The 24,685-nt window shown below is 32.2% G+C and overlaps 2 protein-coding genes across 2 annotated transcripts; one reads left to right on the plus strand and one right to left on the minus strand.

Moving 5' to 3' along the window:
- The first annotated feature begins 4,560 nt into the window (after positions 1-4,560).
- On the plus strand, positions 4,561-5,490 carry LOC141516961 (olfactory receptor 4P4-like). Its single transcript, XM_074227910.1, has one exon. The coding sequence runs from the start codon at positions 4,561-4,563 to the stop codon at positions 5,488-5,490; it is 930 nt and encodes a 309-aa protein (XP_074084011.1).
- A 16,687-nt stretch (positions 5,491-22,177) lies between these two features.
- LOC141516962 (olfactory receptor 4P4-like) lies at positions 22,178-23,113 on the minus strand. Its single transcript, XM_074227911.1, has one exon. The coding sequence runs from the start codon at positions 23,111-23,113 to the stop codon at positions 22,178-22,180; it is 936 nt and encodes a 311-aa protein (XP_074084012.1).
- Between the last annotated feature and the right edge of the window lie 1,572 nt (positions 23,114-24,685).

The following is a 24,685-nucleotide window of genomic DNA, read 5'->3' on the forward strand; positions in this document are numbered from 1 at the left end:
AGGTAATGTTTTGCCATCTTCTGCCCAGAAATGGCTGAGAAAAGATTTTCTTCCAGTGATATATTCATGTTAAAGTGATCCAGTTTGCAAAAGTGAATGGAAATCGTGATGCTGAACATCAAATTTTGTCCTCCTCCACCTGAGAAAACAATTCAAGACTGGCTATGGGAAGAAGAAACCCTATTGAAAATGTCCTGGCAGAAGACCGGGAGAGGTAACTCAGACAAATGGGCTGATGTAGAGAGGGAATTGAAGAGATGGATTGAAGCGCAAAGGACAAGTGGAATTCCTGTGTTCACAAAGATGGTTCAGCAGGAGGCCAGAAGAAGTGCTGGTAAAAAAGAAGTGATTGATTTCAAAGGAGAACACAATGGGTACTTCCGGTTCATGATGGAATAAACTAAGTATGCATCCACGCCCCAGACTCGCTAAGGGAGTGCTTGTGGTCAACCACAGACCAGAGCACAAGCAGGAGAGTGGGCCCAGGTTCTCTGAAGACAGGGATTCATCATTATACACAGATGAAGAGAAAGCTAATGGATGGTAGTTTTGACAGTGATTGGGAATTATAGGAATTTTAGGATGAATAAAACTTTAGTTCAATAACTAAATTTTTTTTCAAAAGCACTAGCCAAAATTAAGGTGTGTCTCATTCATGGGGAAGTATGGTAACTAGGAAATGCTTTAGGAGATACAGACATTTTCAAAGAAAACTAGTTTTAGGCAAAAATAAATATTGCAGGGAATGTCGAGTTTTAGATCCCACTTGGAAAATCAAAGCATATTAGTATATATAAATTAGTATATATATATATATATATATATATATATATATATATACTAAAAAACAATATTTGAAATTGGGATCATGGTAATATCTGCTTGGAGATATAAGGACATTAATGCTGAGCTTGCCAAGCACATTTAGATTTGTGTGGTCAATAATCAGTAAAAGAAGCACAGTAACATGATATGTGTGCATGTTTGAGCTTGTATATGTGTGAGAGACAAACAAATAGAAAAACAGAGATTGAGACAGAGAGACAGACAGAAACAAAGAAGTATGAATGAGGAGGATGAAGAAAGGTCATGAAAGGGAAAAAGGGGAGATCAAAAAAAGGGAGAAGGAAGGTGGTAAAACATGGAGAAACTACAGAGATGTCCATAATGTTTTCCTTTATGTTACATATTTTGGGATGCACTCAGATATAGAAGACCTTATGTTTTGTGCATTTTTAATATTTAGTCAGTACATCATTTAGCAGACACTATCATAGAGTCCTTATCATATGCTACACAGGAAGTTAACAAAAGGAAGCTAAAGCACAAAGGACAATTTTGTCTTCTTAGTCCTTGTTTTAATTAAGCAACCTAATGAACCACTGAAAAGTAAAGAACTAAAGTGATTTCCCTAAGTAGTAAAGTTTGCTTCTGGTTGTTAATCATTTATATGTTGGACAGGTTTGAAAATCCTCTGGGGGCCCATCTTACTGGACTCTAATATACATTTAAATTCAGCTAATACTCAGTAAGTCTTTCCTGGAAGACGTTTTTTTGAAAGGTTTAATGAGGCAGAGACTTAGAATGACTGATTGATATTTTTCTGGATTTTGGTTCAGATGGAGAAGGATTGTCTACAAAATATGAAAATATGAACCCTGCATTCTATCCTAAAGAGCTACTATCATCATGAAAAACCCAGCTTCCTTTCCTTTAAGCCTTTTGAAGATACTTTCAAGCATTGTGTTGGACCACATAGATCGAAACTTGTCCACAATTCTTCCTCAGGTATCAGTCATATTTTTCAGGTGCTACTTTTAGGTTCATATAATATAGCATAATCTAAGGCGTCCATTTAACTTGTTTTCCATGTATTTATTGCATTGCTTTGAGCCCTGGATTTTTCCTTGTTTAGGGTGGTTGCTACTTTATTATTTTTTTAACCTGTATAGTCTTTGGACATTAGGAAAAACTTGTAGACATCCAAGAATAATATAATTAGAATAATATTGTTAAATGCATAAAACAACCAAAAATCTTAACATAGCTAAGATGTATTTTATTTCCATCCAACATTACAGAAAACCTGAAATCTCTCCATAGTCCTCAGGATAATATTTCCTTCCTGTTCATAGTACTATACTGTTAATATCAGAAATCTCTCTTTTTTGCATTTGTGTATATGTATATTCATTCCTCTAATATCATCTTATTCAAATATTAAGTCTTAAATGATGTTGTGAGAGGACAAGACTAGCTCATAAACAGGGATGACTCATTAACTGGGCCTCCTCCACACAACCTCAATTCCCATTCTCTGTACCTCAAAGGTATTTTTTCTCTATTTCTCACACACATATTGCTTGTTCCTGAACCCCTTTATCAATTTCTCTCCCCTCATTCTTAGGGACAATTGTGAATGGGGGAAAATGTGATTAATTAGGTTGATTTGAGGATAATGCTATCTAAACCTGTTATGTTTTAGAGAAATGTGATTAATTTTTAGATAATGGTTAGTTCCTTTCTAATACATTTTTGATGCAGGAAAGGTGAAACTTCGTTTTTGTTAGTCTCATTGATCCTTACATTGGCATAGTGTTTAATGAATTTCAAAGTTCATTGTAGTAATATATTTTGTGGTCCAACTTTTTTACCTTTTCTGAGATATGACTTAATATTTATTTATTTTTAACATTTATTTTTTATGTTACAAAATAAAAAAAATGTCATGTGCACAACAAAAGAAAACTTAGATTAAAAGTAAGCCTGTATAAAACTTCTGTTCTAACTTCTACCAGGAGCCTGTGATGTGTCAGATATGTTTTAGGATTCCCATGGCTTGGGTCAAGAGAGACTCAAAGAGATTAAATTATTCATCTAAAGTCAAATTAGAAACTATGCTATAGCATAGATCTGATACCTTTACCCGCTAGGACAGCTTTCTATTTTCCTCTTGGCAGTCACTGGCACTGGGGAGAAAAACAGATTTATGCTAATGGGTTTAAGTTCATAGTTTTAATGAGGATTTTTCTTTGGCTACTTTAAAAACAACTAGGTATATGAATTCAGAAAGTCATTACTCACTCGTTTCTCTCTTCTTAATTACTTCTGAGAGACTTAATCTCTTGAAAAGAAATGTTATATTGCAGGTCATATGCAAGTATTTAAGTTTGTGAGAGAAAGAACCAAGTTACTACTTTTCTAAAAATGTTCCCAGAGTTTTTTCTTCCTTCTTCCTTCCTCCCTCCCTCCCTCCTTTCCTTCATCTACCCTTCCTCCCTCACTCTCTCCTTCCTTCCTTCCTTCCTTCCTTCCTTCCTTCCTTCCTTCCTTCCTTCCTTTTTCTCTCTCTCTCTTTTTAATTTTTGCAAAGATTTTATTTATTTTGAGTTTTACAATTTTCCCCCCATTCTTGCTTCCCTCCCTCCACCCCCCAGAAGACATTCTGTTAGCCTTTACATTGTTTTCATGTTATACATTGATCTCAGTTGAATGTGAAAACAGAAAAGTCATATCCTTAAGGAAGAAAAATGAAGTATGACATAGCAAAATTACATAATAAAATAACAGTATTCTGTCTTTCTCATTTAAAGATAATAGTCTTTGGTCTTTGTTAAAAGTCCATAATTCTTTCTCTGGATAAAGATGATATTCTCCATTGCAGATATCCCAATATTGTCTATGCTTGTTGCACTAGTGGAATGTATCTCTCTCTCTCTCTCTCTCTTTCTTTCTTTCTTTCTTTCTTTCTTTCTTTCTTTCTTTCTTTCTTTCTTTCTTTCTTTCTTTCTTTCTTTCTTTCTTTCTTCTTTCTTATCTGTTGCCTTGGCTATCCTATTCTTTACTCAATGGAAAATCACTGTTTGGGGCTTCAAAATTCAGGAATGATCAAATTTAATTTAATCTAATAATTGACTTAGATTTGTGGGGTGGGAAAGGACCTGCAATTGTATTGTTTTTAATATTTGCTTTTGTAATCCTCCTATAAATACTTTTATCCTCAATTTCCTGAGTAATTTTGAAATATAAACATTTGCCCTTAATGTTTATAAGTTTTCTCCATTTTGAAGGATGAAATTTAGATTGTTTTAGAAAGAGGAATACACATGCACAGATACTTTCATTTTTCATCAAATTTGCTAAGTTTAATTATGTAATGATCATCTTTCCATGGTGCCTAGACTGAAGAATACGGCCCTATAAATGTCAAAATACATGCTGTGTATTCTTAGAATATTATTATCTCTCTAAAATTGATATTATATCTTTGAAACTAAAGATATCAACGTATTTTGTTGGCAAAGAAGAAACTGTTGGATGGACAATGTATTTTTAGAAACTTTTATATAGGATGCAAAATCTTTAGGATATCTTTGATCCTCTTTTTAAACATGCTTAAAAACAAGATCAAATGGAAGAACACAGTGTGATTTGGAGTACTGATGTGAAATTTGACAATCTTTACAAAAATTATGCATTTTATGTTACCTCAGTTTTATCATGTCCTTTATATTTTCAGGTTAATTAAACTTCTGGATAGACGTTTTTTACTCTCAATACATGGAAAGTCATACCAATATCACTGAATTCATACTCTTGGGACTCCTCATGAAGAAAGAAATGAAGACAATATGTTTTGCCATTTTCACAGTCTGCTACTTAACTATCATCCTGGGAAACGTCATTATCTTCATCAGCATCACATACAGCCATTTGATACGGCAACCTATGTACTACTTTCTTTGTCACTTGTCTTTCATGGATCCATGCTTTACTTCAACCACAGTTCCCAGTCTGATGAATGACTTAATTTCCTCTAGGAAGACAATCTCTTATAATTGCTGTATGATTCAGCTCTTTACTTTTCACTTACTGGGTGGTGTGGAGATTTTCATCTTGGTGTTAATGGCCTTTGATCGCTTTGTTGCCATCTGTAAACCCTTACACTACATGATAATTGTCACCAGGCAGAGATGCAACATGTTGATCCTGCTTGCCTGGGTAGTGGCATTTTGGCATTCTCTTGCCCAGCTGTTCTTAATCCTGAGGTTACCTTTCTGTGGGTTCAATCAAATAGATCACTATATATGTGACTCAAAAGTCCTTTTAAAACTTGCATGCACAGACACACATATTGCTAGTATCTTAGTCATTGCTAACTCAGGAGTGGTAGTCTTGGTAACCTTTCTTGTTTTGGTGGCATCTTACATCATCATCTTATATAATCTTAGGAAACACTCAGCTGAAGGTCGTCGCAAAGCCCTCTCCACCTGTGCTTCCCATGTCATGGTTGTAGTTTTGTTCTTTGTACCTTGTATCTTCAACTATATCCAACCCCCAAATTCCTTAAATAGTGAAAAAGAGTTCTCAGTGTTTTACACTATGATTGCACCTATGTTGAATCCTCTTATCTACACATTTAGAAATACTGAAATGAAGAATGCTATGAAAAAAGTGTGGTTCAGAAAACTGACTTTCTTATTAAGATAAAACAGATGAATTTCAATGCCTGATATATATATATATATATATATATATATTTTTTTTTCTTTTTACAGTCTGTTAAGAAATATGTTTTGGCATCAGAAAACTTTCTGGAATAAATGGTACCTTAGATAATAGTGAGTACCAAGGCTACTGAGTACCAAAAAACATTTACATTTCTTGGATTTCCTAGAGTTCTTCTGAATCCTTAATGATATGTTAGTTATTTAAGCTTTCTGGAATCATTGGCTAGAACCCCATTAATTATTTTTACTAAAGCATTGGTCTAGTCACATGTACTGCAGTTCTGCTGAAACACTGGAAATCAGATCAAATTTACAAAGAGGTAGAATAATAAATAAATGAATATTTATCAATACCACCTTTCTCTCTGGAAAGGGGAAGGAAATTAATCTCATGAATTAATTTAGTTGTTGTATATCACAGACCTAATTTCAAATTCAAAATCTTTGATGCATTAAAGGTATCCTGTTTTCTCAAGTCTTCCCTCCTGGACTGGCTCAAAGCAACTTTCTCCCTAAAATGTTGTTTTATATGTTATTTTGGCTAAAATTTCCATTTCAAGAGACTCAAAGACAAATTGATTATTTCACAGCTTTATCTCAGGTTGACCTTATCCCCAGGTCTTACTGACATTTGCAAAGAAAAGTATCTTAAATTAACAGAATCACAATTTAAGGGGTATGCTTGTTGAAAGAGTGGTGATAGACTTACAAATCTGAATGAGAAATATTTTGAAGCATGACTAATGTGCTTTTGCTTTGCTTTGCTTTATGTAATTGTAAAAGTGCACCCCATTTCCTTCTTTCCTTCCTTCCTTCCTTCCTTCCTTCCTTCCTTCCTTCCCTCCTTCCTTCCTTCCTTCCTTCCTTCCCTTTTTCCTTCCTTCCTTCCTTCCTTCCTTCCTTCCTTCCTTCCTTCCTCCTTTCCTCCTTTCCTTCTCTCCTTCCTTCCTTCTTTCCTTCCTTTTTTCCGACTTTATCTACTTTGACAAATTTGGTTCTAGGATAAACTACGAAATTATTATATGATTTATCAAACCATCCATTTCATTAGCAAAGTGAAGAAACAGAAATAAAAGAACATTTAATACTCTAACCACAGTGAAAAATTGTGCAATTTTGCATAACTTAAGAATTCTGATAAATAAGAGTAATAAACCATCTTTTGGAGAAAAGATCAACATACTTGACACCATGTGACACAAGTCTTGGCCTAAATGTGTAGAATGAGACTTTTTTTGGACATGATCATTTTGGATTTTTTTTCTTGAATATTAATAATGGTGACTAATTTTTTTTCCTTTTCCTTTTCTTTTTCATTTCCAGTGGAACAGGGAGATATGTGAGGAGACAGATAAATTCTTATTTAATGAAATAAATAAGAAAAAAGAAAGAAAAATTCATGGATCTATATAGGAAAGTCTAAAAATGATTTTCAAAAATTTATCCTCCATGATGTGAAACTGAATGTTGAATTTGATATTTAAGACTTCTGTTCAATTCCTGAAAAACCTATGATGAGAAGTGTACTGGATTTGATGAATTAAAAGACAGGAACAGAGAGGGGAGATAGAACCATAGACAGATAAACAAAGACAAAAGAAGAGAGACAGACAGAAAAAGACAGAGACAAGATCAAAATTTATTAAGCACTTCCTTCAAGTCAAACTGTATTTGACTATCACTGCGGTTAAAATTACAAGAATACAAGATTTGTACTATGAATGGGTTTACTTTCTTACCAAATAATATAATTCCTATAGGGAGCAAATGAATGGTGGTTATTGATGGTCAAGGCAGGTTAGGATGTTGATGATCAAGGCAGGTAACAGAATAATTAGTCTCAATTCTTCTCCAGCCTTTCATACCTGAATAACTTTGATCAATTTAGCCAATCTTCTTAAGTCATAGTTTATCTTTAAGTTGTAAGAATGGTTCAACTTTTAAATCCTATGAAATTGACTTGTTACCTTCCTTTCAGCCTGCATTTGTATCACTGCACTCACAAGCACTATAGCTTTCCCAAATCCAAATAGGCCTCCTAAGCTAAAAATGTGTTCTTAATTTGAGAATGTGTGCTCTGTGAAGGCAGTGCCATTGTTTGTTTTATTTTCATTAGTTATTTAGTATAATACATGGTAATTTGTACGAATTTGGTATATTTTCAATGAATAAGAGAATGGAAGGAGTTCAAACTGAGATGCACAAATTTAGAGAATCCTTCTGAGATGTTAGTTAGCATGAACTATTTTGTCCAAGTTCATATTGGTATTATCAGCCACGATTGGACACATTGTAACTTGTCTCTAACATAGAGATTTCATCTTGATCTTTGATAAAAACAAGAATGAACAAAATAGATATATTCATTTACATATTCACACATGTATAAATGTATTTACACACATGTATAAAGACATACATATATGAATTGCAATATATGTTCACAAATTTATGCACACATTTATATATATATATATAAACACACATATATGCAAACAGAGACACTCATGTGTGCATAAATACATGAAAAATAAGACAATTTTAAAATACATAACACTTTTCCACTGGGCAATAAACCAAGATATAATTTTTTAATTGTATTTTCAAATGATTGAATTTAATCTATAATTTCCAAAATAGAATTTACTAAAAACCTACCATTTGAAAGTATGGTATGAATTTTCAAGGAGAGACTTCAAAAATTATTTAATATTATTCTTGTTGAGTTTTCATATAAATACAATGAAGAATGCAGCTATCGTGGTCAAGAAATATCATGTGTAAAATGAATAAAGTTTTTTTCCCATTTGATTTCAGAAGGAAAAATCAGGAACAAACTGTGGATGTCATAGAGATACAAATTTAGATTTTATGTGGAAAGAAATAATAACTTCCAAAATTGAAGAGACTTTCCAAGGTTTGGGGAGTCTCTAATCCCTGTCTTTCTCTTTTTATTTTGGGAAACACCAATGTTTCATAAACCACATCATATTAACATAATAGCTTTGCTGTTATTTTTGAGTATACAACATTTTCAATTTAATTAGCTTAAATTTCTAAACAATGAGTAACATTATACCTAAACATCATCAAAAGAATTGTTTGGAGTCTTACATATTTTTTAATATGAAAGAATATGAAGACAAAAGATCTTGAAAACTGTGCCATCAACCTAAAATACTTACATTGGAGAGAGTGATAATCTATCAAAGTGGAGATGCTCGGATAAAATTAAAGAAATTCGGATAATTTAATATCTCAGAAACAAGAATGCATAGAAGATGAAAGGAATTATTTGAGTGAGAAAGATAATTTTCATAAATTAAAGTAATTAATGAGACCATTTCAGGATTGAAAGTAATGTCAATGAATGACAGAAGGTAGGATAGAAATGGCAGAGCCAAACAAGCAATCAACTATGTAAAAATTAGCTCTACACAGGACAAATGACAAAGAATTAAGAGAAGAATTGGGGAGAGACTTCATTCAGGAGAAGAGATTTTAATTGGATTTTAAAGGAAGCCAATAATTAAAGAGGAAATGAGGAGAGAGAATAATTCAGGCATGGGGGACAGAAAGAGAAAATGCCCCAAACTGAGATATGGAATATAGCCTTTGTGGAACTGAAAAGAGGTTGAAGTCACTTAATAGAAATAAGACAGAATGAGGAATAAGAAGACTAGAAAGAAACCTGGGGAGGGAAGAGAAAGGAAGGTAGGAAGGAAGAAAGGAAGAAAGGAAGGAAGGAAATAAGGAAGGAAGGAAAGAAGGAAGGAAGGAAGGAAGGAAGGAAGGGAAAAGCCCTTTTATAATTATGTAAAGCAAAACAAAGCAATAGTACATTGATCATACTCCAAAATATGTCTTTTCCACAAGCATACATGTTGAAGTTTGGTTCATGAGTAGTTATATAGAACTGCAGTAGATTATTTCATAAGTAATTTTCTCAAAAATTATCTAAATATCTTTAATGACTCTTCATTTACTTTAAATAGTCACAATCTCTTAATCTTTTCATTGTTTTTAAGGGCATTAGCTTCCTTACTCAGCATATTTACTTATTTTTTGATTTAACAATATGTTTCCACACATACATGCACACATCTATTTTTATGTATTTATGTTATATGCACACACTCAGACATGTATATCTGCATGCATATGATTCACATATTATGAGGAGATAGCATGTGAATATATACAAAATATACTTTCATACACATATTTACATACATACACACAAAAACACCCAGATATTTAACTCTGGGCAACTCAGAAGGAGTTTGCCTCATTTTCCTCATTGGTTAAGAGGTGATAATAATAACTTCTACTTCATTGGGGATATTATAATTATCAATTAAATAATATTTATAAAATATTTAGCAAGTTTTTGTCAAAAAGATGAATAAATAAAATTGAGACAGAATTTATGACTAAATAATAATCAATTTAATAATTATGATTACCAATAATTAAGAAATTGGTGGCTAATAAGAAAAGAACCCCTCTCCACCACCACTACTACCATGGACATGCTCAGTCTTTTTTCTTTTAGTTTTTTTTTTTTGCTAGGCAATGGGGTTAAGTGGCTTGCTCAAGACCACACAGCTAGGTAATTATTAAGTTTCTGAGACCGTATTTGAACCCAGGTACTCCTGACTCCAGGGCGGGTGCTTTATCCACTGTGCCACCTAGCTACCCCCAACATGCTCAGTCTTAAAGAACTTTGTCACAGGGAACTTTAATAAGTGAAAATTATCTGTTATTGGTGAAAATTTAATAAGGAGTCTGGCTGGAAGACTTCAGTACCTCCTGCTAAGATCATGACTTGATCGTAAGATGAATTGGCCTTCAGTATTCTGAACAGTTCAGTCTATCCCCCTTGAGACTTCTTTGTTCGTTTTCTCCTTCCTAAACTGAAGCAACCTATTCTTTAATGAAGGTGAACAAGCACTGGGGCTCCTTTATCCAGGATAAGGATTAAATCAGTCTGAATTTTGTTATACTCTAAGGGGAAGTTAAGTCTCCTACTTCAGTGAGATTCTGCCCCAGACTGAAGAGCATGTTCCTTGAGGAATTGAAATATTCTTGTCAATTACTCAAGGTTTTCCTAGACAGAATTGCATTACATCATAACCACATAGCACAATTTCTTCAGTCATTTCCCAGCTGATGGGCTTCCCCTTATTTTACAATTCCTTGCAACAAGAAAAGTGTTGCCACAATGATCTTTGTACATATATGTCCTTTTACTTTTTCATCATTTAGGAGATGCAGATCTAGTCAGATTTCTTCATGTTCAGGAGAGGGGGTAGAGGTCACTGCAAAGAAATGACATTTATCCAATGAAGAAGATGATATTACAAATAAGAAAGCACAGAGTAAGGTGAAACAAAGATGAGAGCATGGATTCACATTGACCTTAAGATGTCAATTCTTCTTTGAAGCTTTGAAAAGTTTCTGGGAGTTCATCCCCTGGTTCACACATCATTAAATTGAGAAAGTGTTCAGTAAGGTTTTCCTGAAAGATAATTTAGTCGAAATGCTTAATGTATATGTAGGCAGAGAGATAGTTTTGATGATCTGATTGCTTGTTCTTTGGATTCTATGCCAGAGATAAAAAGAATGGGTACAGAATTAGACTCAAAATGTTGAACTTCACCTCTTTCTAGTTTAAGAAAGAATTTTGGTATGAAATATTCATGTAGCATACTATTGAGAAACTCCATTAATCCCTATTTATCAATATTGTTTGCTCTAGCAACAAGTTATGCTTATGGGCACCAAGTTAGGTTTTTATGAGAAAATATCAGCCAGGTATAAGACTTTGAAATGGAATGAATTTAATATCCTTCCAACACTAATGCAAATACAGTATCTCCATATTTATCTTACTCCTTAATGCTTTATGGGTATGTGTTAAACAACCAATACAGAACCTTGATTCCCACTTTTTGACATTTATTTTCATTCCTTACATGGTGAGGAGCTAAATAGACTAAGGACACACACACACACACACACACTCACCACTTGGTAATTGGCAAATCTACAAACTTGGCTCAATTTTTATCCTTATTACTATTATTATCCTCTTAAAATCAATTTGTCTTTGCTTTTGTACTACTTTTATCCAGAAACTAAACAAATTTCATTCCTAAGTGAGACAATAAAGGTCTTTAGTTCATGATTGAATAGGGTTACACTGATTACCTCATCAGGAAGTTAGGAGAATGGTATTTTTTAAACCTAGAAATATTAAGGAAATGTGACTTACTTCTATTCCTTTTATGTGCAAGGTTATTTTTTCTACATAATTTGGGGATGATTGGGTACTAAATTTCTATTGTTTTTGAAGTGTAATAAACATTCAGTAGTTAATTATATATACTAAAGTCCTTTCTCTTATACTACTTCATCTGACCCTCAAAGAAAAGGTGAAATGGCCAATAAAGTCATTAAAACCACTAGATAAAAGAAAAAACTGAAACAGACTGTGCTGTAATGAGAAGAAAAGAAAGTTATAAGAGGGAAAAAGAAGATAAGGAGAGAGAGAGAGAGAGAGAGAGAGAGAGAGAGAGAGAGAGAGAGAGAGAGAGAGAGAGAGAGAGAATCATCTGGAGATCATCTGAGAAAAAATCCTCAGGATACAAGGTGAAAAGGATAAAAAGCCAAACCTGAAGAAGGGAAAAGGGAGGACATTCTCATTTGTCCTTTCTTCCTTAAAATTCCAGTTTGATCACACATCTGCTCAACACCAGTCACCCAGAAACTTACCAAAGTTACATCCTGACCCTCTATTTCTCAAGATAAATTCAGTATTTGTTTTAATGAAGTAGATTATTCTCTTTCACAGTGGTGTCCAATGTCACTTTAATCAACAAATGATTCCATTGATTCCTTGGTCTATGAGTTCCTTTTAGGAAATGATAATATTTTATATAAAAAGGTCTTAAAGATGCTTTTGTAGTGTTTCAGAATATTTTGTTTGGTCAGTTTAATTTCTAGTCTTCTCTTTCCTTGCAATGCTTTGTGACCATTCTTTCTCTCCTTATTTGGGAATTTTCACCCCAATTTCTAAAGACTTTCCTGAATGATTTAACTCTGTTAGTTGGTTGTTTGTGAAATTTCTTTTAGAAATGTCATTTTTTACAATTATTATTATTTTTAATCTACATTTTCCTTAACTAATGACTGTATTTGATTCTGTTGTACTTTGTAAGATAGAATACCTATAATATAAAGTCCTTACCCACTAGCTACATTAAATTTCATTATATTTGCATCTACTTTGCACACTGTGTCAAAGTATTACTTCTGTTATATTGTTACCATATTTTGCAGACTTTTAAAGTAGCCGTGCCATTGAAAACTATCTTGACATTTTAAAGGAATAAAAAAGTAGAGTTAAATCATCAAAGACATAATGGAACAAACATTTAATTGTAGAAAACATTCTTTTGATGGAAAAATTTAAAATAACTTCACATCTTGACATGAAAATAGCATGACTAGTATTTTATGTTCCTATAATATCCTAGAGATAGATGGTTATATATACTTCTTTTTAGGTTTTTGCAAGGCAAATGGGGTTAAGTGGCTTGTCCAAGGCCACACAGCTAGGTAATTATTAAGTTTCTGAGGCCGGATTTGAACTCAGGTACTCCTGACTCCATGGCCAGCTCTCTATCCACTGGGCCACCTAGCCACCCATCCACTGTGCCACCTAGTTGCTGGGTTATATACTTCTTATGTAATATATCGTAATCTTATTACTTTGTATGATTTCAGATTAAATGCTTTTCTTTCCCTTAGAGACTTGCCACCATTCCAAATGCATGAAAACATAGAAAATTGTCATTAAATTTGTTTTCTTACAGATGTTTTTGAAGGAAATAAGTGTTTTAAGTGTTATAGTTTTCTTGATATGCTATTTAATAGTTCTCTTGGGAAACTTTGTCCTCTTCTTTCCTATAATTATCTCATTCAACAATCCATGTACCATTTTATCTGTCATTTGTCTTTTATGCTTTTGGGTTATATATTTACCATTGTATCTAGGCTAATCAGGGACTTAGCTGCCAAAAGTAAAACTATCTTCAACAGTAGCTCTGTGACTCAGTTTGTCAGTACTCCTTTACTGGATGCTGTTGAGTTGTTCATCCTGGTGTCTATTGCCTTTGATTTCTACATAGCCATCAGCAAAACATTATATTACCTGATAAATGTGACACAGAAAAAACATTAGTTATTCATTCTGCTTGTATGGATTGTGGCTTTTCGGTTTTCATTGTCCAACTATTCATGATAATTAGTTTATTTTTCTGTGGTTCTAACCAGCTTGATCACTAGAAATGTGATGTGTAACCCTTCCTGAAATTAGGTTACATGGACTTATATATCATTAATAGCTTAGTCATTGAAAATAATGGGATGATGGCCTTGTTTACCATTTTGGTCTTTTTCTTTTTATACTGTCATATTATATAACCTTAAAACATGCTCATTAGAGGGTAGGAAAAATGTTCCCTCTACTTGTGTGCTCATATCACGACTGCGGTAATTTTCCTTTTGCCCCACATCTCCACTTTTGTTCTTCCCACTAAAGTTGGTAATAATAATAACAGGATCTTTCCTGTGTTTTATATTGTAATTAGAGTTTTGTTGAATCCTCTCATTTATATACTAAAAAATGGATAGATGAAAAATGATATGCAGAATGTGTGGTCCAAAAAATATCATTATTATTCAATTTAAACATATAAATTTCAATTTATCTACCCCTTCCTACACACATTTTAGATCCTGTTGAAGAGTTGAACACTTATCTTCAAACAGTGATGATTAAATGTTTTCTCTAAACATCTAACATTTCAAATAGATAATAAATGAAGCAATTCATTGATTACTGGTGAGAAAATATTTATTTATTACTATAAGTCAAGCACTGTGATCAGTGATGGGATTGTAAATGAAAACTCCAATTTGCCCCTTTCTTCAAGAAGTTTACATATTAATATTGGTGATAAGGACAATGGGGACTGATGGTCAAGGAAGGATATTTTGGTATAAAAGTTTTGGATAATGAATGAGGTCATAGAGGATAAAAGTGTCAATCTTTATTCAGAAATATAGGCAGAGTTTATTTGATTATGGTTCATGGTTAGGGTGGCCTTAAATCTAATAAATGACTGATACTTGTTCCACTCCCCAATGGTTTCCCATTGGGAAACCAATATAGTATAGTGAATACTATTTAAGATTTATTAGCACAATTTCTGATTTTATTTCCTGATGAAGATTTGTAACATGAGAATGAAGAAAAAGGACTCATAGAGTGAATAAAATATCTGTAATCATCCAGAAAACTTTACCCACATTGCTTCTGAGTCACAAAGCCACATAATCATTCCTCTTTTTAACCATGTAAAATCTGTTTATTTTACACTGACAAATTTAAAGGGGTGAGAGCAGAAATGAACATTAACAACAGTTACATTATCATTCTTGGTTAAATATGCAGGTCTCTCAAGGATGACCACAAGTTCGAGTCTTTATTTTAATTAAAAAATAAGTAGTTTACTCTCAGATTATTTGGCAATATATTTTACATTCCTCCCATTATGGGTTTCCTATTTTATATCACTCCTTGAGGGTAGGATTTGCATCAGTTATCAAAGACAGCAAACTGTGAGTATTACCAGTAACTTCTATTTATTTCGTAATTCTTTGCAAGATGGAGATGTTGAATATCTTATCAGAATTTGGATGCTATAAGGTTCAGATCTTTAGGTCCCATGAATGAGGAAATAAATAATAAAACGAAGTTTCTTTTGTTGGAAATTTAATAGTTTTCAAACCATAATAGCCAAACCATTATTTGACCATAGAAAAATATTTTAATTGTGGAATCTTTAGCCAGCAATGTTTTAATCCATAGACACTTGATCATCAAAGTTATTTATGTGAAGGTATATTGAAGTCTATAAACTTATGATTGAAAAAGTAGGGATGTGCCATCCTGGAAACTTCTTGTCTTTCATAAGCAATGAACTTAGAGCATAGAAAATACAATTTCAAGCAAAATGAACATAATTTTAATATGTTAAAATATAATACCAACCTGAATGAATGTATTATTTTCATTGAAACTTTATTTCACTTCTCTTAATGCCATATTTTTCGTTATTTTCTCTTGAGTGATAAAATCCTTGTATATAGAAACAGGGTGAAAATAAAAGCTATTCTATTAGATTTTGTTAAGTTTATTAGAAACAGAATGCAATAAGAAGCGGAGTTGGGAAGAGGTGGCTTCAATTATTTCTGAACATCTTGAGTTGTTGGATCATTGTCAAATCATTTTACCCCTCTGAGGCTCAATTTGCCCTTGAAGACTCAATTTCCATACTGTAAAATATAGATACTAGTATTTGGAAGATCTAACTCATAGTGTTATTAATACTCAAATAGGAGTATGAAAGGAACTTTGCAAACTTTGAAGTAATACATAAATTTCAATGTTTGTTATGGGGGAAAATTTCACTTTTTTGTTTTTACAGTGCAATGGGGTTAAGTGACTTGACCAAGGTCATACAACTAGATAATTATTAAGTGTCTGAGACCAGATTTGAAATTACATCTTCTTGACTCCAGGGTCAGTGCTGTATCCACTGCACTACCTAACTGCCCCTTATTGCCTATTTCAATTTTGATTTAGCATTTATATATAAAAGAAAATACAAAATTAAATGGAATATTGGGAATTATTCAATAAGGTTGTTATAAGGATCACAGGAAGGAATATAAAGTAAGTATTTAATGGATTTTAATTCATTATATAAATGTAAGCTATCATTATATAATGATTGTCAGAATGGATGACCATGAATGCAGTAAGAGCAGGGTTCATATTCCAAAAATGGATGACCCTGAACGAGTCATTTCATAAGTCATTCATGTCATAAGGGTTTTAAGAATTCTCTAAGATTATGTTTTACAATAGAGGTGCCAAACTGAATTTCCATAGGGACTTTCCTCACCTAAGAATTTTCGTTGTCAATAAAATCATAGATTCAATCATCATTGTCTTCTTCCCCCTCCCTCTTCTCCTCATCACCATCTTTTTACAGAATGAGAAAATTTTGACAGACAATAGAAATGATTTGACAAAAGTGTTAAAATATGCACACACATCATTGTTGATATATATATATATATATATATATATATATATATATATATATATATATATATATATATATATTAGTCTGTATTTGTGTGTAATGTATTTAGAGCAAGTTCATCAAACTCCGAGTCCTCCATTTTCTTTTTGTGAAAGGATTCGTGCTCATCTGTCTGTACTAGGTATTCACTACATGAAATGTGGGAAGAGACAAAGATTTATTCAGTGATTATTATTTGTCAGGCACTGTGAAAGTATCTTTCAATATTATAACACTTGATCCTAAACAAAAATCCTGGGAGATAGGTGCTACTATTATCCCCATTTTATAGGTGAAGAAACAGAAGTTGAGTGAGACCATATTTGAAATAAGGACTTCTTGCCTGGAAGATCAATATTTTGTTCACACACACTTATATTACTTAATGTCTTTGAGGATGTTTAGGGAAACTTATTTATGATTATTAACTTTTCTTTTTCTCCTTAAAGCAAGAAAAGCTATTCTGATGACTTAGACCAAAAACATCATTTTACAAAGAACATGAATGTAAATAACTTAGGAATAACCCTAAGCTTAACTGGCTGAATTAGTTCTGATCCTCATTTGTTGTTATTGCTGTTGGCTTGTTTCCTTTTCTTCCTCAGGAGGATACATGGATGAGAACAATTTGTTCCAATGGCCTATGAAGATGATTGAATCAGACTGTGTGGAGTGTCTGATCAAATATCAAAGATGTCAAAGTCATCCACTGCAACCCAAGTCATCACCAGTTGTTCTGATTTTTGTCTCAAAACTGGAATTTAATGACTCTGGAAGAGAGTTAGCCATAATTTTGTTCAGCTCTGTTTCATTTAAATCCAAGTAAACTGCAATTCAACACAAAGCTATGAAAATAAAGGACAAACAAACAATAGATAGGTAAAGAAATTAATAAATATATCATAATAGTGACTGACAAAGAACAGTAGCAGAAGTTCATAGAGGGACAATAAGCTAAAATATGATCATAAACCCATGAAATTTAGTCTATGTATATATATATATATATATATATATATATATATATATATATATATAATTTATTAGGAAATGAGAGAAGACTTTTTTTGCTCAATGATATGTTACAACAATATTTTAGAAAAAAGTTCACATCAAAGTTGAATTAATTAACATTAGGTAATGCTTAGAATAAAGAATATAATGTAGACATCCTTCAGAAGAATTCATAAATGAAGTGATAAGTTCCTTGACTCATGTATAAATGTAAGGGTTGGAGAGAAAAAAAAGGTTAAACCTAAAAAACAGTTAGAAAATCCAGCAAAACACAAATGTGAGAGCAAAGACACACCACAAATTTTATACATGTACATATAGATACATTCACGCATACACACATACCAGGAAAATCCAAGAATGCTTGTCAATGTTTCAATACAGTAGGTTAATAAATTTTATATTGTTAACAAGAAAAATAATTAATATGATGAAAAAGTTTGGGGTCACTCTTTTTAATAAAGTAAACTTAGTGAACCAATCACAGAAACATAAGGATGAAACTGAGATGAGACATTAGGAACAATGATATAGATTTATGTGCCATCATTAGAGACTTAGTGCAAATGTTGAGATAGAATGATTCCTATATGGGTGTGGATATGGAAAGAAAAAATTGGGAAGAGTGAACCATAAAGATTTAAGTAGTAAAGAAGTGAGCAGATATGTCAAACAAGGAAATGAAAATCAGCAATAAAGGAAAAGAACCAATACACATTAAGAAAATTCAGAAATGAATATAAATTGTGGATTCAATAGGATTCCAAAGAAGTGATCTCCATGATAGTTTCCCAAATTAAAATGATTCCAGGTAAAAATAATTCAATCTTGGTATGCCAGTTAATTATTATTTTGGTTAATAAATAGACCCTTTAAATATTTTTTCATTCTATGGAATTATATACTATTTTATTTTATAGATATAACAGGGTTTATGAGAAAATGACTCACATGTGTGGATTCCACCTGCTATTGAATAATTTATCACATTAATTTTCATTAAATGTTTAAGGGAATTTTTTTGCACATTAAGTATATTTTGGCATTTCATTATTAGGTACTAAGTTATCAATATCTCTCTCGTTGGTGATTCAATTAACTTCTAATTACCAACCTAATTTGTTAAGTATAATTTATTGTAATAAAGAAACTTATGTTTAACTCTTCAGTTTACAGTAATCTCATCAACATGTTATAAAAAATAAAGGTTGTAAATAATTTTGTGAAAACAAACTAATTCATGAATAATTTTATTTTTAAAAAACAAACAAAAAGTATTATAAATTATAAGCATCAAAAATGAAAAGGGTTTCATAATAAAACTTTATTTAAAAATTTAAATTCATGTTAACAGGTAATCCAATGAAATTGATGACACAAGTTCTGGAAATTCTTTGAGTATAGAGGTATATATGTCTGTCCTTTTTTTGTTTATTTGTTGATTTGTTTATTTGGTTTTGTGATTTGTTTACTTTTTTTTACTTTAGATTTCATTTTTTGCATATTATTACAAAGCAAAACATTCATGAATAAAGTACTATATCATTATCAATCAGCCAATAAAATTTAATTAAGAATTCTCTTTGTTCTGGCATGTACTAAAGTCTGGGAATAGCAAAAGAGATAAAACACAGTCTAGATTCTCTATGAGCTTGCAAACTAATGAAATATACATGTATATATATATATACATATTTGCATTAGTTATTATTATGTAAAAATAACATACATTTAAAAATAATTATGTTAAAGTTGTAAACAATATCAAAAATGAGGATATATCCAGGAAGGCACAGAAAGTTGTATTACTCGATAATTAAAAACTACCATAGTCTAATTTGAGACAGGTCATCTGATTCTATGGGCTTCAAAGAAGTCATTTAAGTCATTAATACTTTGGAGAAATTTTACAACATGGCTAGTTTTATTTGTCATTATAAATTTCTGATTAATAACTTTTATTCTCACAAAAACCTCCTGATATTACAATTGGTGTCTAGACCATTGAATTTTAATAGATTTTGTAAAAAAGGGAAAATGTATAAATATATATATGTATATATACATATGTATACATGCATATCTTTACAATTTAATTAACTTTCTTTTTTTAAAATTAAAGATTTTATTTATTTTGAGTTTTACAATTTCCCCCCTAATCTTACTTCCCTCCTTCCACCCCCCACAGAAGGCAATTTGCCAGTCTTTACAATGTTTCCATGGTGTGTGTATATATATATATTGATCAAAATTGAATGTGATGAGAGAGAAATCATATCCTTAAGGGACATAAAGTATAAGAGATAGCAAGGTCAGACAATAAGATGTCAGTGTTTGTTTTCCCAAAAATTAAGGTAATAGTCCTTGGTCTTTGTTCAAACTCCACAGTTTTTTGTCTGGATACAGATGGTATTCTCCATTGCAGAGAGCCCCAAATTGTCCCTGATTGTCGCACTGATGAAATGAGCGAGTCCATCAAGGTTGATCATCGCTCCTATGTTGCTGCTAGGGAATACAGTGATTTTATGGTTCTGTTCATCTCACTCAGCATCAGTTCATGCAAATCCCTCCCTGAATCCTCATCCCTCCTTGTTTCTAATAGAACAATAATGTTCCATGACATACATACCACAGTTTGCTAAGCCATTCCTCAATAGAAGAACATTTACTTGATTTCCAATTCTTTGCAACTACAAACAGGGCTGCTATGAATATTTTTGTATCAGTGAGGTTTGTACCTTTTTTCATCATCTCTTCAAGGTATAGACACAATAGTGTTATTGCTGGATCAAAGAGGATGCACATTTTTGTTGCCCTTTGGATGTAGTTCCAAATTTCTCTCCAGAAAGGTTGGATGAGTTCACATCTCCACCAACAATGTAATAGTCCTCCAGATTTCCCACAACCCTTCCAACAATGATCATAATCCTTTCTGGTAATTTAAGTAAACTTCAATATGACTTTCAACTTAAAGTTGGTGCAAATAGGGGGAGAATTTTCTGGAAAAAAAACTATTTGTATTCATCTACTATTTGATTAACCTGATATATATTTTAACTACATGAAATATATAAATCTTTAAAGACAAATTCCAGAATTTAACTTTAAGAAAGCTAATTAAAATATTCAATTTTGATAAACTTCTTATATGCAAAAATATTTCAAATATAATTAGAAATTTCACATTCTGAAATACATTTTCTACCAAATTGGAGGAGAAATAGAGAACCCTTTGCAAATTTCTTTAAAATGAAATTCTTTGAATGAGAAGAAACTTCAGATTTCTTGTAAATTACATTATTTTTGATGCCACTATATTTTCAGATTGATTCCCAATCAATTTTGCTATAAAACTCAGGCCTTAGACAATGGCTTTATATATTTGCAACTATTTTTTTGCCATAAACTCTTCTGAATTAAAAAAAAAATCATTGTTCTTTGAGCCAAAATAAGCAAATGGAAACCACATTAAAATTGGAATTAAATTTCAAATGTTTCAGGGAATTATGGTGTTCCTAGGGGGAAATCCCTCTCTCTCTCTCTCTCTCTCTCTCTCTCTCTCTCTCTCTCTCTCTCTCACACACACACACACACAGACACACACACACACACACACACACACACATAAACAAATACACTCATATTTCCTTTCTCTGTCTTTCTTTCTACTCACTGAAAAATTTTCCCATTAATCTCCTGAAAAACTCAATGAATTTCTGGATGTCAACTATTTGAAAATCAAGTGACAGATTCAGCCCAGAAATTTTGGTACCCTCAGGGGAAGCAAAAAAGTCACAAGGAAAGATGCCATCAGTTTTTTCCATTAAAAAAGAAAATGGGAGTGAAGAGTTCATGGTACATTTTTGAATCTATTAAGCCTCAAAGTCCTACCTAGAAAAATTGAGAAAATTAACCTTTAGTTGGTTTGAGTCTCTGGGTATGTCAAATACTGACTGAAGGTCAATTGAAAGAGATTTAAAGATTGTTTCATGAGATAACACATATACACATATGCATGATATATGTTCATAAAATATATAGTTAATTTGCATAAATGTCATATATTTATGTATTCTTAATTTCATGATTATTTTTAGTGGAAGAAAAATCATTTATCTGATAGGTGAAATACTAAGCCTTATGTTATTAACAAGAAAATTGAGATGTAATAATCATTTTAAAGTTATGCTTTTGGAGAGGAAAAAATATGGACAACAGACAAACATGAACTTCACAATTAACTTCCTTCATTAGATAATGCATTATGCTTTTTTTCATTATCACACTCATACCCAGTATCTTGTCTGCACTCAAATATTGATATTTGCCCAAGCAAGACCTTTCACAAAGCCTTTGATTCTAAAATTGTGTTTGAAAAACCAATCCCTTTCCCCCCCACCATGGCATATCCCAAGAGACAAATTAATTCATTTATTTTAGATTTCCTTTACCCAAAATCTTTTGACACCACACCTTTTTCATGGCATTTTTCATCTCAGTATTTCTCAGAGTATAGATTAAGGGATTGAACATTGGAGCAATGATGGTATAAAATAAAGCAAATACTTTATCCTCTGGATAGGTGGTGGGAGGTCTAATATAGGAAAAAAATGCAGGTACAAAAAATAAGACAACAACTGTGAAATGAGACCCACAGGTGGAGAGAGCTTTCCGCCGCCCTTTAGCTGAATGTTTCCGTAGACTCCATAATATGACGGTATAAGAAACAAATAAGATCACAAAGATTAACATGGCAACTATCCCTGAATTGATGATAACAAGGACACCAGTGATGTAAGTGTCGGTGCAGGCAATTTTTAGTAAGGGGAAGATGTCACAGAAATAGTGATCAATCTCATTGGGACCACAGAAGGGTAAGTTGAGAGTCATGGATAACTGAGGAAAGGAGTGAGCAGCCCCCCCAACCCAAGCAGCTAGCACAAGAAGGTTGCAGTTCTTCCTGCTCATGATGGTCATGTAGTGGAGAGGTTTACAGATAGCAACATAGCGATCAAAGGCCATTGCCGACAGGATAAATACCTCAATAATGCCAAAGAAGTGCATAGTGAAGACTTGGAGCATACAATAATCATAGGAAATGGTTTTTCTCTCAGTTAAAAGATCCCCGATTAGTTTTGGTATAACACTGGAAGTATAGTAGATGTCCATAGAAGACAAGTGACTGAGGAAGTAATACATTGGTTGGTGGAAAAGGTGGCTACAATGGATAGAGATGAGGATTATCAGATTTCCTATGAGGAGACTAATATAACAGGATAAGAAGAAGATAAAGCAAAATATCTGTATATTTTTGTCATAGGAAAGTCCAAAGAGAATGAATTCTGTTACATTGCTCTTAGGTCCCATTATGCTTTTAATCCTTTATATTTAAGATTAAATTCTATATCTGGAATTAGAAGACATATTATTTTAGTGCAGGTATAGTCATGCAAATATTTTTCATTTGTTACAGTTATGATTATTTTTATTAAAGTAACATATCATTAATGTCCAGAGTTGTGGAACTTGGCAGATAATACAAGATCATACAAGAAGTATCAAGTAAACTTTATACTGGATGCTAATCATAGAGAAGGGAGCTTAGGCATATTATGAGAACTGTATTCAAATATTTGAAAGGTTATCATTTGAGAGAGAATTTGCATTAAAATGGCTTATACATATAAATAATATATAAATTCATGTACACACATATATTCATATATATGAAGACATGTGTGCAGATCTAAGAATAATACACATGTATACTGAAAGAGAGAAAGAGGTTAAACTCATTGAAATGAATTATTTTTTCCAAAAATTATAACTGTCCAAAAATGAAACTGGGTGCCTAGGTACATTATATTCTCCCTTGTAACAAGTTTTCAAATGAACACTGGATTGTTTTATCCAGTATCTGTTTTTGAAGGGGCTCTTATTCAAGTATGGCTTGGATAAGTTTAGAAGAGATGCTGCATCTAGCTCAGTGTGGGGTATTGAGTCTTAAAAAATTACTAAATATTTAAACATAATTTAAAAAATAGCTATTGTCAGTGGTATTAATCATTATTTAAAATGAGTTGTTTGGCATTAAAGTACATTATTTCTCCCTTCAAGTTAATTGATGTTTTTACTACAAAAATGTTTGAAATTTCCAGCTATTTCTATTCCTCATTAGGAAGGAAATGTAGCTAATCATTTCATCTGATAATTACTTAAAAAAGGTATTTTCTAACTAAATACCAAAGCACATTTTTACTATTGCAGGCAAACCCCAAACATGAATTTGTCCATTTATATATTGCTATAATTTGTTACGTAAATCCACCCCAAGTCTGAAATATAAAAATCAAAGTATAAAGGAATAAAATTTCATAAGGAAATATTATAGTTACTCTAGACTTAATTGAAAAAATGCCATCAGCTTCACTAATTGAATATGACACTATAGTTGGTTTATATGGCATGAGGGCAGCATGTAGGAGTCTATTGTGTTTTTTCTTTTGTTTTGGCCAGAAATGACCCTTGGATTTGATTCTAGACTTTTATGGTATTCATAACCATATGGTATTCTTATCAACTGTAGTTGACAAGATTTAAAAATAGAAACAGTAAAGTGACCTCAGAAAGCATATTTTTCTTCAGTTGTTTCAGTTGTGTCTGACTCTTCCCAATCCCAATTGGGGTTTTCCTGGCAAAAATATTGGAGTAGTTAGCTATTTCATGGTCTCTCTATCTTTTAATAAATGAGGAAACTGAGGCAAATATGGTTAAGTGACTTGACCAGGATCACAGAACTAGTAAGTGTCTAAAGTCTAGTTTGAATCCAAGTCTTTCTAACTCCAAACTATAGTCTTCATTCACTGAATCACATAGATAGGTCAATTCCTAGGCAAAGCAGTATATATTCTGCAGCAGTGGTGTCAAACTGAAATTGAA

Source organism: Macrotis lagotis, chromosome 3 (genome assembly GCF_037893015.1).
Source record: "Macrotis lagotis isolate mMagLag1 chromosome 3, bilby.v1.9.chrom.fasta, whole genome shotgun sequence".
Classification (NCBI taxonomy): Eukaryota; Metazoa; Chordata; class Mammalia; order Peramelemorphia; family Peramelidae; genus Macrotis; species Macrotis lagotis.